The 15,524-nt window shown below is 36.9% G+C and overlaps 1 protein-coding gene across 2 annotated transcripts; it reads right to left on the bottom strand.

Moving 5' to 3' along the window:
• Nucleotides 1–12,491: 12,491 nt before the first annotated feature.
• On the bottom strand, nucleotides 12,492–13,602 carry LOC125092903 (non-histone chromosomal protein HMG-17-like). Of its 2 annotated transcripts, none has more exons than XM_047717398.1 (2): nucleotides 13,246–13,602; nucleotides 12,492–12,898 (listed from the first exon to the last, which is right to left on the bottom strand). In XM_047717398.1, exon 1 carries the CDS (start codon nucleotides 13,549–13,551, stop codon nucleotides 13,279–13,281), a length of 273 nt encoding a protein of 90 aa, XP_047573354.1. In that variant the 5' UTR covers nucleotides 13,552–13,602; the 3' UTR covers nucleotides 12,492–12,898; nucleotides 13,246–13,278. The 2 variants fall into 2 exon arrangements, with proteins under 2 accessions (XP_047573354.1, XP_047573355.1); XM_047717399.1 differs by having other exon boundaries at nucleotides 13,276–13,602.
• Between the last annotated feature and the right edge of the window lie 1,922 nt (nucleotides 13,603–15,524).

Here is a 15,524-nt window from a genome sequence, read left to right as displayed (position 1 = left end):
ACGCTTATCTTTGCCAATAACAACATGCCCTCATCTGAAAGAGGAGCCTGAGGGTAGATTTGGGGAAGTATATATTCTGACTCAAACCCTTCCCTCTTTGTCTTCAACTCACAGATGTAAGACTCCAAAGCGGGGTTTGGAGGGAGTGGAACATGAAAGCCTCCCCTCCCCCACCCAAAGGAAGGAAGGACCTGTTGCAGCACAGATGTGACAGTTTTGTTGTTTCCTTTTTCTAGTTTGGCAGGTGCAGATGGTTGTTGGCAAAGAGAGTCAGGGGCTTGTTAGAAGAATATGGAATATCTACTAAGCCCAGAATGAGGAAGAGATGTAGCACTGAAATTCTACTCCACTCGGATAAGGGGTGAGCCCCTCTCTGGTCCATTCTCAGTGCCTTCTCAGTCCTCACTTGCAAATCTCAGAGGTTCACAGGCTGGTAGGGGATAGAGTAGCTGAATCTCTTGAAAAAAATTCTGAGCAAGATTTTGAACAAGATTAGAATCCTGAAGCTTGGCACAATGCAGTGCCTAGGAGCTCAGCCAGGCCAATATCTACAGCTAGGTGTGACCTCTATCTGCCTCAGTCCCCCAAAGAAGCTATTTTTCCACTTTCAGAAGCAGGCAGGGCAAGGCCCAGGACTATGGTATTGGAGACATCTGGCCCTGAAGGACCTTGGCACTACTGATTTGGATCTCATACTCCATCTAGGGTACTGAGGGAGTATTAGGTCTTAAGTCCCACCAAAACAGCTGGTAGAGAGTTGTTAGCCATTAGAAATCCCATCAGCTTTTGATTTACCTCTTCTAACCAACACTCAAGAAACAAAACACTTTCAGGACAGGGGGTCCAGTTCTTGTTCCAAACACAAGTGAGCAGGTGCGGCAAACTGACTTTTCCCCTCCCTAGGAGAAAAAAGGAGGGGTTTCTAATAATTTCCCTTTGTTCCCTACCTACAGTTCCAAGTTTAATAAAATAGCAGTCATTGAGGACAAGTGAACGAGTTGGAAGATACTGAATTGCCAGTCATGAAGAAAACACAACTCAGTCATAAAGAATTTCAAGGCTGTAAGAAAATTTCTAAATTAGGTTACATCATCACTTTAGGTTACATATAATTACTTCATAGTTCTAAACCAGAAATAGGAAGATAAAAACAGAAAAGTTTGTGACCATCATTGTGTTGTTAGGCATTTTAATCTCTCAGCTCTCATCAAATATCTTTCTCTGCTGGAGACCAGGTAGGAATTTAGGATAACGTCTTACAAAGCATTATCAGTTTAATACTGAAATATACATTTTTCATCTCCTGATTCTCAAAGATAAAAATAGTTTAACCTATCTCTAGAGACTAAACATAGGAATGTGCCCCAGGAGTCTTGCCTTCCACACCAACAGGCTTTCAGTCCAGGTGAGGGGATTATTTATTTGTCTGTTCATCAGTATCTACTCTAAGCATATTGAGCATTCTGGACACTGGGAGTAGAGAACTTCGAACTAAAAGAAAAAGCAGAGCCCTAGGAGAGATTATATTTAATTTCAGGAAAGACTGGCAAACAATCAGGGAAATGAGTTTTCTTTTTCTTTAAGATTTTTTTGTTTAATCGAGAGAGAGTAAGAGAGAGAACATGTGAGCAGGAGTAGGGAGAGAGCCAGAGGGAGAGGGAGAACCAGAATCCCTGCTGAGCAGGGAGCCTGATGCTGGACTCTATCCAGGGACCCTGGGATCATGACATAAGCCAAAAGTAGATGCTTAACCAAATGAGCCACCCAAGCACCCAGGTGACTGAATGTTCTAAGGTATGTTAGGGGTTTAGAGGCACCACTTACAGAGAAGATGTGGAGATTACTTAGAGGTTTGTTAAAACAAAGACAAAAAGATTAAACACACACACCCATACACACACAGAAAGCAGCTTTCAGAAAAGTTCAGATCTTTCCAACTGGGAAGAACTTGATTCAAAAGAAAGAGCCTGGATAGAAAAATTAGAAGCAGAATTGAAGTGTTCTGCTTCCGTTGGCTTCCTCATTCAGGAATTAGTGCTGATCACAATGTCCACAATAGCCAAACTAAGGAAAGAACCTAGACGTCCATCAACAGATGAATGGATAAAGAAGATGTGGTATATATATATATATACAATGGAATACTATGCAGCCATCAAAAGAAATGAAATCTTGTCATTTGCGATGACGTGGATGGAACTAGAGGGTATTATGCTTAGTGAAATAAGTCAATCAAAGACAACTATCATATGATCTCCCTGATATGAGGAAGTGGAGATGTAGTGTGGGGGGTTTAGGGACTAAGAAAAGAATAAATGAAACAAGATGGGATCGGGAAGGAGACACACCATAAAAGACTCCTCTTACTGTCACAAAACAAACTGAGGGTTGCCGGGGGGGGGGGGGGGGGGGAGCAGGGAGAGAGATGGTGGTGGGGTTATGGACATTGGGGAGGGTATGTGCTATGGTGAGTGCTGTGAAGTGTGTAAACCTGGCGATTCACAGACCTGTACCCCTGGGGCTAATAATACATTATATGTTTGTAAAAAAATTTAAAACTTAAAAAAAAAAAAAGAATTAGTGCTGATCATTCCCCATCCCTCTATTCCTGGCTACTTAAGGTCTAGGTATGTTGCACCAAACTGTCAAGCCATCTGACTTTGGGCCCAGGTTGCCCAATCTGAGCAAACCCAGTGAGGCTTATTGAGCCAATTCCAGGTCCTCAAAACACCTCAACCACTGTGACCTTATCTTCTCAGCTTCAACCTGTGTGGTCTCACATGGCTATAAAAGGACAGACCACTGACAAAAGGCTCAGTGTTATAATGGTGATATAACTGATCTCAAATCCAGACATTGACAGATGAGAGGTAAAGTCATATCTAGTCATAGGGTTTATGACAAAACTAACATTGGAACTAACTTTCTAAAAACTCCAATTTCCATGTTTATCTTTGCTATTTCATTTTCCTCCCATCTGGTGGGAGGTAGTTACCTTAATTAGGCCCAATATCAGCATCCTTTTTGTGTATGCCAATTTCGCTACCACATCCCAATGAAGTAAAGTTTAAAAATACAATGAATTTTTACCAAAAAGACACACAAAAAATAAAAATAAATAAATAAATAAAAAGAATAAAACAAATAACAATAGCAACAAAAACAAGATCTGAAGGTCTCAAATCAAAATACATAAGAGTTAATCAAAGAAAGGTGTCTGGAGTCTTCATGGCTTGCTTCCTACCTGATCAACCTCAAATAAATCTGGCCAGTTGACAAACCCTAACTGTTTACATAGAATGGTTCTAAAAAGTATTGAATTTCACACTCAAAGTAAATAGTTTTTATGGTATATAAAATACATCATTTAAAGCTGTTTAAAGAAGCAATAGACTTGGTGCAGCCACTATGGAAAACAGTATGGAAGTTCCTCAAAAAATTAAAAATGGAAGGACCATATGATCCAGTAATGCCACTACTGGGTATTTACCCAAAGAATATGAAAACACTAATTTGAAGGATATGTGCATGCCAACATTTATTACAGCATTAAGAATAATAGCTGGGGTGCCTGTGTGGCTCAGTCATGTAAGCATCTGCCTTCGGCTCAGGTCATGATGATAGGGTCCTGGGATCAAGCCCCATGTTGGGCTCCCTGCTCAGCAGGAAGCCTGTTTCTCCCTCTACCTCCACTCCCCCTGCTTGTGTTCTCTCTCTCTCTCTCTGACAAATAAAATCTTAAAAAAAAAAAAAGAACAATAACCAAACTATGGAAGCAGCCTATGTGTCCATCAATAAATGAAGGGATAAAGAAGATGTGGTACACACACACACACACACACACACACACACACATATACACATAATAGAATATTACTCAGTCATAAACAAGAATTAAATCTTGTCCTTTGCAACCACATGGATGAATCTAGAGGGTATAATGCTATAATTCAGTCAGAGAAATATAAATACCACATGACTTCACTCATATGTGGAATTTAAGAAACAAAACAAATGAACAAAGAAAGAGACAAACCAAAAATCAGGCTCTTAACTACAGAAAACAGACTGATGGTTAATAGATGGGAGATGGGTGAGGAATAGGTGAAATAGATAAAGGAGTTTTTTTTAAGATTTCATTTATTTGAGAGAGAGCACGAGCTAGAGCAGGGGAAGGGGCTAAGGGAGAGGGAGAAGCAGATTCCATGCTAAACGAGGAGCCTGATGTGGAGCTCCATCCCAGGACCCCAGGATCATGACCTAAGCTGAAGGCAGAGGCTTAACTTAACTGACAGGCTTAACTGACCTGAACCCAGGTGCCACATGAAGGGGATTAAGAGTACACTGATCATGATTAGTGCAGAGTAATGCACAGAATTATTGAATCACTATTTTGTATATATACCTGTAACTAATATAACACATATGTTAACTATACTGAAAATAAATAAATATTTTTAAAAATAAAAATTAAAAAATAAAAAAGGCAGTAAACTAATTAAAAACAAGCATTAAGGCAAGAGTGCATGGAAGGAAGATTTTATTTAAGGCTACTACAGTGGGGGAGAAAGGACAGAACTCATTCTGAATTCAGCTACACTAAAATAAAGGATGAGGGAGTTTTTAAGAGCTGGAAGGATCATAGGCCATCTGTGTTTGCTAACTGAGCTTACTAAAAAGAAAGTAAGCCTTCTCATATCTTCAGGACAGGAAAAGTTTTATTACTTGGAGCAAGATGTTCACTCAGAATTAAGCTCCTATCCACCTACAGCTTAAGGGATTGGAACACCGTCTTCCTTGATGATTATTTTCAAAAGAGGGTCCCCAGTTTCTTGAGAAAGGCATACCCAGCTTGTAAAACTGGCAAGAGTCTTCTTAAAATTATTTACATCACAAAGGGGCAGAAAGAATTTACAACTTTAAATTTTCTAACCGGTCAGAGTCTGGAGGCGAGAAGTCATCTGTCTCAAGTTTACTCAAGCTGAAGGAGAACTTTAAGTCCTCTTGTTCTCAAGCAAACCAACAAAAGAAAAATCATTGGGGCAGGGGATAAGAAGACAAAAATGTTAACTATTTAAAAGCTTTTGAAATTAATTTTTGCATAAATATTTATTAAATTATTGTACCCCTAAAACAAAAACTGAAAAATCAGAATACAATAGTCATCTCCTGGCCAAAATAAAAATAATAATAAAGAATTTCATTAAGTTGTAAAAATTTCAGAAAAAAGGTGGGGGAAAAGAGAACAATATAATAGAAAATATTACTCTATTATTTATCTGGACCCTTCAAATTCCCAAAAGCTATAAACACAAAATGTGCTGAAAAGCAGGACATAGAAACCAAATTCCATTACTAAGGAAAACTTGGGTAGTAAAAACTGTCAGTTTATATTATATCACTTTATCTTTCACAATACTTTCCACAAAAAAAAAAAAAAAAGAACCCCACAAAAAGACAAAGAAACACCATCTCATTTTCCTATGTGGGGTCAAGGAATAGTCTGGAAGAATAGATGCTACAGACAACAGGGATAAATTTACTTTTTAAGAAGTAGGAAACTACGGGGCACCTGGGTGGCTCAGTGGGTTAAAGCCTCTGCCTTCGGCTCAGGTCGTGATCCCAGGGACCTGGAATCGAGTCCCACGTCGGGCTCTCTGCTCTGCGGGAAGCCTGCTTCCTCCCCCCTCTCTCTGCCTGCCTCTCTGCCTACTTGTGATGTCTCTCTCTTTCTCTCTCTGTCAAATAAATGAAATCTTAAAAAAAAAAAAAGTAGGAAACTACAAGAAAAGCTTGAGCATTTTGTTAGACTTTTACATATTTGTTTTTGAATTACTAAATAAGCACCTGTAATATTTTTCATTACACATTACCTGTGACTTGGCCTCTAAAAATACTGATCACAATGTGGTTTTGTCAAATACAACAAATATAAAGGGAGAAGGGTTAAATTAGGTTTCTAAAGTCACTGTTAATTAAAATGCTTTGATTAAGCTTTATACATCTTTTGCATCATGTTATTTCACTTTTAATATTCTTTTCATTTTTGCTTTTGGTCTCCTGTTTTTTGAACAAAGAAATGTAATGGAAAAAAAATAATTACATTAGGTTAAAAGGAACTCACAAAATAACCAAGAATTTCTCATGTAAAAATCCATATTAACTTTGTTGCTGTTTGAAATCTGAGGACTTCCCTTGTATTATACAGGTAGAAGCCAGAAAATTATAATTCAATATACATTATAAAAATATATTAGGCGCCTGGGTGGCTCAGTCAGTTAAGCATCAGCCTTTGGTTCAGGTCATGATCCAGGGGTCCTGGGATGGAGTCCTGAGTAGGGCTCCCTGCTCTGGGGAAATCTGCCTCTCCTTCTGCCCTTCCCCCCACCACCCCCAGATGGTGCATTCTCTCTTTCTCATTCTCTCAAATAAATAAATAAAATCTTTAAAAATAAATAAAATAAACATGAGTCATGTTAGGTTGGAAAACTTGATCAATGATGATTAAAAAAACAAAAACACAAACAAACAAATGAACAAAAACAATTATGCCAAAGTTGACATTTACCAGAAAACTTGTTTCCCTAGTGGATCAGTTTTGGGTGGCCAAGAGACACCACGTCTGTGAATCTAGTTAATAAGTGGGTATTGGAGGGGGAGAAAGACATGAATGATAGTTCTTGAGAGTAGTGAAATCTAAGAGACATGAAGCCTATGAATCTAGTTTAAAAGTTTAGAAATGGGGATGGGGAGAAATTCTTACAGACATCCAAAGTCTATGAGAATAATCAAGCAAGGAAAAAAAAAAAAAAGCAATGGTGGGTTTCCAATTAATCTCAGGGTTCTGGGACCAAAAGGAGTTGGAAAGCATGAACGAAGGCATGGGGTTCTGGCATCAGGGAAGTGGCATTAGAACCTTGGTGAAAATATGGGTGCAAAAGGAGAAAAGAGGATAGTTATATACTAATACATATTTATGCATACTTAAACTCTGAGGCAAAGGCTCTTTTTTCCCTATCCTGGGCAACATAAAGGCCAGACTGTAAGCACACTGAATTCATAGGTAGGAACAGATAGATCTACGTGACAGAATACATGAACACATAGCAGCAAAAGCAAGAAATTTTTGTCAGCCTATATTCCTCATGTTTAGATGAGGCAGTAGTTCCAGATGAAAATCAGAATAAAATCTCATATTCCACAAACTGACATATGCATTAGTACAGGCTAAAACAATATAAGTATTTTAATATATCAGTTATATAAGTAACTTGAGAATATTGAAGATTGGCAAATTCAAACATTCCTTATTTGGATAATTTTGTAGATTAAGTGGATATACTGAGCTATGTAACTGCTGGGACAGAGCTCCATAAACATTTACCAAGAAATGTAGCTTCACTTCTTTCAGCCTAAATGTTTTAAAACAAGATTTAGCCTAAGTTAAAGTAATGACCAGCTGACTTCACTATATTATTTTTTCATCAATCCTTGCCTAGAAAAATGATAGAATCTCATACTAACCTCTGAGGTACTTGAATTTCTATTTAGGGAACATATCTAGGCTAATAAGTAAGATCAAACAACACAATTTTTATCATCTTATAGTCAATGGATTTCTTTGCCAATGTTCTACCTGTGCTGTTTGCTGACAAGCTCTTCCTAAGGCATAGCCGGCATGTGGGAATCAGGCAGAAGCATTAGCTATAGCCCTCTTCATACTTGCGTGAAACAATACAGCAAAAAAGAAAAAGTGAACCAAGTTTCATATCTGCTCTGTCATTAGATTTTAGGGAACCAAAGATATTGATTAACCTATATTTTAACCCTGACTGCACAGTGGAATCATGTGCCATCACATCCAAATTCAATTAATAATTTTAAGGTGTGTTACCCAGATGAGGGAATGTTCCTAAAAATGTCTCCTGTGATTCTCCTGTGCAATAAGTTTGAAACCACTGGGTCAAGAGCCTTTTCTTAGGATTCAGAGTTTCGGATTCAAACCTTTGTCCATCCTCCTAAAATTTCTTTGACTTTAAGCAAGTCATTTCACTCATCTGAGTCTGTTTCCTTATCTGTACAAAATATCTACTTTTCAGGATTGATAGAGGGGTTAAATGAGATCATCTTTTTAGGCTCTAGAGGCTGGAGCACTGTAAGCTCTCAATAAATGACAACTGAATTTTGGTTTTAGGTGGAACCTAAAAACCCATAATAATAATACTATTAGTGTACTTTTTTTGTGGTATTGAGCAGTAGTACATAATTGTATTTTTATGAAAGCAACATCAACATACATACCCTTGTAGGGGAGGAAAAAAATCTTTTTCTTCTATTATTTTAAGTTCTTGACTGGGACTCCTAAAACAAAAGACAGATTAATAAGAGCAAAGCATATAAATTAAGTTTTATGTAACATGAGAACCTTCATAAGGAAAGGAAGACCTAAAGAAAATAGTTAAGCCTGGGTGTTTTGTGCTAGGTTTGTTGAAGGCTTGAAGGATGTGGAAAGATAAGGTAGAACAAAGAGTATGAACTAACTGTAGTAAATGGGGAAACTGAGCAAAGCTGTTCCTTCCGATTCCTCTCTGTGCCCCTTTATCTTCAGAGATAAGGATGCTCCTTTCATCCTGATAGAGAGAGGAAGATCAGAAAGTCTTTCTTGCACATGCCATTTTTCAAATTCCTTCTCTTTGAAAAAAAGCAAGATGACAAGGTGCCCCATTTTGGGGTAGTTTGTCCTGAAACATATCACACCTAAATAAATTAATATTCTCATTTCAATTGATCTTTTTGGTAAGAATGAGTTTACATGCTAAGGAAGTTGGCTGGAGGTGCCTGAAGAGGAGAGAGGCATATTCGAATAAATATATTTATGTATCCTAGAATCTATTTATCAAAGATGAAGCCAAAGGAAAAAAACTATAGAAACCCAAAGAAAAATCCAGTGCCTGCCTCCAGAGAAAAGAGTATTTATTTTACTGGTTTTCTACTATTTTTTATAATGAAACTAATCACCCTTTCAGTTATAATGGATAACTTTACCTATTTTAGAAACCAATGTGATCATTGAAGCTCTCTTAGATAGTTTTAACAAAATCATCAGTAAAGATGGGAAGTACTCTTAGACTTCAGTTAGCATACCAGAAGGCAAGGTAAAAATTTCACACAGAGACAAGAGGCAGCAGATTTCCTTATGCAGTGTTGACACTCAGAGTACTTTTCTTCCTCTTGGCTATTATAGAGAGATCACTAACATGCCCCACTGGGCTGAAATGAAAAAGTCAGCAATGGATGAATTAATGTTCAAATCCCCTAAGAGGAGTCTGCAATTCATGTAATATATGTCAACAGAACACAGCAAAAAAAAAAAAAAAAAATAAATAAAAATAAAAATAAATTCTCTCTGCTGTCTGTGTTTGGACAAAAGTCATTAAATATCTACTGTGTTGCAGCCACAGCAGATAATGCCTATCATTTGTACATAGAGCTTTCCTTCTTGCACAGCAGTGCCCATTGCATTGTCTCACTTAATCCCAAAACAAGACTGTCACATAGGATGAGAAGTTGTTACCATTTTGTCCCACTGACAGTTGTTACATTGAAAGAGTCAAGCCAATAATGCTGAAATTTAGAATTCTCCTAACTCCCACTCTTGTCATTGCAGAAACATAAGAAAGAGTTATCACTGAGAAATTAATGATCTAAGAATAAATCCCAGATTTATGTTCAGGAAGAATCACTCATCATCCACATCACTCCATTTAAAACTTGAAAAGGTCTACATTCCTATGGATGAACAGTTGTTTTTCTGTTGAAGAAGTCTCTTTCAATTCTACATGAGATTATTTTTATGCAAAGACTTTGAAAAACACAAAACAAAGCTTTACCAGTAGCTTCTCACCCTCCCAATTAATAGGAATAAACTCTATTCCGAATAATTTTTTTCATGCTTTGTCTTCTCATTTCATGACTCTGGCAATTTTTGAAACAAAACAATTATCTTCAGTTTGATCTTATCACTCAACATTCTAAAAGTCCTCTTAACATGTATGGGCAAACTTACCAGTAACTAAGTAAATTTTTTAAAGTTCATTTAAAAAAGGAATAAAAAATAGGCATATCTTTATTTCTTTGTCTAAAAACGTATATATTTGCCAATATATTGATATAGAACCAAGGTCTTCTCTCTTTTTTTTGATTAAAGTATAGTTGACACAAAATGTTACATTAGTTTCAGTACCATGGCCTTTTTTTTAGGTATGAACCTGGGGATTGAAATCCTAAAATATCTTTCTTGCAATAACCCATGAATTCCACCATGCATTTTATTGAAATAGAGTGAAAATCTAAGCACTACCACAATACTCAATGTGCATGCAAATGCTTTGGAAATTCAAGATCTTCCCCAATCTTTTGTAGTTGTCTTGCCCATACATAATTCAATAGGATTTCTTTTTTACCTTTATCATCTTTCTAAAGCATTCAACTTAGTCTTTATAGAAATAATACCTTTTTTATCCACACTCAATATCATTAGTTTCTACAATATTTACTTATTATATATAATTACAGAAATATATACAACTGTCATAAATATGCTGTGGAACCAAAAACTCATACTTGGCAAGAAAATGACTCAACTGTTGTAGGAAGAAGCAAAGAGGCCTGGTAAAGAATAGTCTAGTAGTTGTGGGCGCTCAGAATATCCTGACCATAGTTAGCATATATTTCCAAAGAATGGAGAATTTAGAATACTTCAGTGAATCAGTATTAAAAAGGTAAATTTAAAGAATATCAACTCTACTTCATGAATATCTTAATGTTAATCCAATAATTACCTGCCTCTCTTAACTTGCTTATAAACTCCACAGGGGCTGAGCTCCCTACAGAATTTAACACTCAGTTATACACCTCACAAACCAAGGCAAGACATCCAGACTAAATGTATTTTTTTAACTTTAATTCCAGCATAGTTAACATACAGTGTTATATTAGTTTCAGGTGTACAATATAGTGATTCAACGGTTCCATATATTACACTGTGCTCATCAAGAGAAGTATACACTTAATGCCCTTCACTTATTTCACCCATTCACCCTACCCACCTACCTTCTGGTAGCCCTCTGTTGTCTATAGTTAAGAGTCTGCTTTCTTTGCGGGGCGGGGGGTGGAATCTGTTTTTGATTATCCCTTTTCTTTTTTTGTTATTTTGTTTTTTTTAAATCCACATATGAGTGAAATCACATGGTCTGTCTTTCTCTGGTAGACTTATTTCACTTGGCATTATACTCTCTAGATCCATCCATGCTGCTGCAAATGGCAAGATTTCATTCTCTTTTATGGCTGAACAATATTCTTATATATATAAGAATATTATAAGAATATAAGAATATTATTATATATTATATATTTATATATTATATATTATTTTATATATTATATATATATATATATATATATATATAATATCTTTCACTTCTTCTTTATTCATTCCTCTATCAATGGACACTTGGACTGCTTCCACAGTTTGGCTATTGTTAAATAATGCCACAATAAACATAGTAGGGCATACATTCCTTCAACTTAGTGTTTTCACTTTCTTTAGGTAAATACCCAGTAATGTAATTACTGGATTGTAGGGTAGTTTATTTTAAATTTTTTGAGGAATCTCAAGACTGTCTTAAACAGTGGCTATACTAGTTTGCATTCTCACCAACACCACACAAGGGTTTTTTCCACATCCTCACCAATATTTGTTGTTCCTTGAGCTTTTTATTTTTGCCATTCTGAAAAGTGTAAGGTAATATATCATTATAGTTTTAATTTACATCTTCCTGATGATCAGTGATGTTGAGCATCTTTTTATTGTTCTGTTGGCCATCCGCATGTCTTCTTTGGAGAAATGTCTGTTCATATCTTTAACCATTTTTAATGGGATTAATTTTCAGTGTTGAGTTGCATAAGTTTTTGTATATTTTAGGTATGAACCCTTTATCAGATACGTCATTTGCAAATATTATCTCCACTTCTGTAGGTTGTCTTTTGGTTTTTTTGTTGCTTCATTTGCCATACAGAGGCTTTTTATTTTTATATAGTCCCAAGAGTTTATTTTTTCTTTTGTTTCCCTTGTCTCAAGAGACATACCTAGAAAGATGTTGTAATGGTCCATAGCAGAGAAATTACTGCCTGTGGTCTCTTCTAGGATTTTTATGGTTTCAGATCTGACATTTAGGTATTGATTCAATTTTGAATTTATTATTGTATGTGGTATAAATGGTCCATTTTATTTTTCATGTAGCTGTCCAGATCCCCCAACACAATTTGTTGAAGACATTATCTTTTCCCATTGCATATTTTTGCCTCTTTTATGAAAGATTAATTGACCATATACTTGTGGGTTTATTTCTGGGCTTTCTATTATGTTCCATTGATATATGTGTCTATTTTTTTTTCCCAGCCAAACTGTATCCAGCTTTATTAAAGATACTTTTCATAAACAATCATGATATTTCAGGCAGGACATGGACAGACAATCGTTAACAGTATACAACAACTTTCAAACTCCCTTCTTCAATGGACTACCAAAATCAGAAAGCCACTATAAAACCCAATGCAGTCTTCATGTGATGCTCAGAGCAGGGAAGTTTAGAGTGAGGGCAGACAGTTCACATTTAGCATGTTGTTTAACAACTTTTCACAAGCCGATCCTTACTTTCAGGAAATGAAATGAAAATGGCAGGATTATCCATCTGAAGATCCACGAGCTAAAAAAGGAACTCTTTTGAGGGACGCCATCTCAGTGTGACACTTTGTCAAGTCCAGATTGCCTGACATACTGGGAACCATGTCTTGGGGGTCACGTTCCAACAGGTCTCTGGGTTTAAGAGAGTCAAGTCTATGTTGAAGGCAGAGGAGGGAGAAGAGGACATAAAAACTGAATTTTAGTTTTTTTCCACACCACCAAGCGATTTGTACCCAGGCAGCTCATGTGTGTCAACGTCAAGAAACCCCTCCTCCTGGGAGCCAAGAGGAAGTTTCTCAAAACTAGGAGGGAAAGGTGTTTTTCTCCTTTTGTCAATCTAGCTTCAGAGATATTCTATTAGTGACATATGCCCTTCCCCCAAAACAACAATGAAGTGTTCTGTGTGTTAACAACATAGCTTAAAAAAAAAAAAAGGTAAAACAAAATTCTGCATTTTTATAAAACTTGATAAAAAATAGTATTTCAAACTGTGCAGTCGCCAGAAGTACACAGTTATCGAAAATGCACACCCTTCACTTGGTATCTCCAGCACCTTCAGCTTTCTGTGCCTGGTCTGTTTTGGCATCTCCGTTTTCTGCAGGGTTATTCCCATCCTTGCTAGCATCAGCTTTCCCCTTTTTCCCTTTGGGTACCTTCACTCCCTTCTTTGCTGGGGCCTTTTTAGGCTTGGGCTCTGGCTTTGGAGGAGCAGGTTTAGAAGATAACCTTGAAGATCTTCTCTGTGGCTCGTCCTTCACCTTGGCTTTATCTCCTTTAGCATCCCCCTCAGCCTTTCTCTTGGGCATGGTGGCGACGGCGGCAGGACGTAAGCGCTGGACGCAGGGATGTAGCGGCGCGCGGGCTTTCGCTGGTTCAGGGGTCGTTTTCGCCTCTTCTTCCACACTGCTCCTATATGTGTCTATTTTTTTATGTTTCTATTTTTGTGCCAGTACCATGCTGTCTTGATGACTACAGCCTCATAATACAACTTGAAGTCTGAAATTGTGACACCTCTGTTTTTTGGTTTTTTTTGTTTGTTTGTTTCCTTTTTCAAGATTGCTGTTGTTATTCTTGGTGTATTGTAGTTCCATACAAATTTTAGAATTGCTTTAGTTCTGTCAAAAATATTGTTGGTTGGGGCGCCTGGGTGGCTCAGTGGGTTAAGCCGCTGCCTTCGGCTCAGGTCATGATCCCAGGGTCCGGGGATCGAGCCCCACATCGGGCTCTCTGCTCAGCGGGGAGCCTGCTTCCTCCTCTCTCTCTCTCTCTGCCTGCCTCTCTGCCTAATTGTGATCTCTGTCAAATAAATAAATAAATAAATCTTTTTAAAAAAAATATTGTTGGTTTTAGCAGGGATTGCCTTAAATGTGTAGATTGCTTTGGGTAGTATAGACATTTTAACAATATTTTTTCTTTCAGTCCATGAGCATGGAATTTCTTCTCATTTCTTTGTGGTGTCTTCAACTTCTTTCATCAGTGTTTTCTAATTTTCAAAGCATAGGTCTTTTTGCCTCTTTGGTTGGGTTTATTCCTAGTATCTAATCATTTTGGATATAATTATAAATGGGATTATTTTCTTAATTTCTCTTTCTGCTGCTTTATTATTGATGTATAGAAATGTTATTGATTTCTGTCCATTGATAATGTATACTACAACTTTACTGAATTCCTTTATCTGTTTTCATAGTTGGAGTAGTTGGAGGAGTAGTTGGAGACTCCATAGGTGAATTCTTTGGGGTTTTCTATATATAGTGTCATATCATCTGCAAATAGTGACAGTTCTACTTCTTCCTTACCCATCTAGATGCCTTTTATTCCTTTTTGTTTTCCGATTGCTCTGGCTAGGTCTTCCAGTACTATGTTGAATAGAAGTGGTGAGAATGGACATCCTTGTCTTGTTCCTGACCTTGGGAGAAAGGCTCTCCATTTTTTAACCATTAAGTATGACATTAGCTGTGGGTTTTTCATATAAGGCTTTATTATGGTGAGATATCTTCCTTTTTTTTTAATTTCATTTTTTCAGTGTTCCAAGATTCATTGTTTATGCACCACACCCAGTGCTCCATGCAATACTCGCTCTCTTTAATACTCACCACCAGACTCACCCATCCCCCTATCCCCCTTCCAAAATCCTGTTTGTTTCTCAGAGTCCACAAAAATCTGTTTTATGTGTGAGGGTTTTTTCATGAATGGATGTCCTTTGTCAAATGCATTGTCTGCATCTATTGAAATGATCATATGGTGTTTATCCTTGCTCTTGTTGATGTGATGTATCACAATGATTAATTCATGAATATTGAATGACCCTTGCATCCAGGAATAAATCCCACTTGAGCATGGCAAATGATTATTTTAATGTATTGTTGGATTTGGTTTGCCTATATTTTGTTGAGGATTTTTGCATCTATGTTCATCAAAGATATTGGCCTGTAGTTCTCTATTTTTCTGGTGTCTTTATCTAATTTCAGTATGGCTTCATAGAATGCCTTTGGAAACTTACCTTCCTCTTCTATTTTTGGAGAAGTTTAAGAAGAATAGGTATTAACTCTTCTTTAAATGTGTGGTAGAATTCACCTGTGAAGCCGTCTGGTCCTGGACTTTTGTTTGCTTGGAGTTTTTTTAATTACTGATTCAATTTCATTGCTGGCTATTAGTCTGCTCAAATTTTCTACTTCTTCCTGCTTCAACTTTGAGAGGTTATATGTTTCTAAGAATTCATCCACTTCTTCTAAGTTGTCCAATTTTTTGGCATGTAATTTTTCATAATATTCTCTTAAAA

This window comes from Lutra lutra, chromosome 2 (genome assembly GCF_902655055.1).
Source record: "Lutra lutra chromosome 2, mLutLut1.2, whole genome shotgun sequence".
In the NCBI taxonomy this organism is placed as follows: domain Eukaryota; kingdom Metazoa; phylum Chordata; class Mammalia; order Carnivora; family Mustelidae; genus Lutra; species Lutra lutra.
The sequence above is the reverse complement of the archived record's forward strand: the minus strand, read 5'-3'. Positions and strand labels throughout refer to the sequence as shown.

Bases quoted from the DNA above. Each gene is read 5' to 3' on its own strand.
- LOC125092903 (XM_047717398.1), bottom strand. From the start codon at position 13,551: ATGCCCAAGAGAAAGGCTGAGGGGGATGCTAAAGGAGATAAAGCCAAG.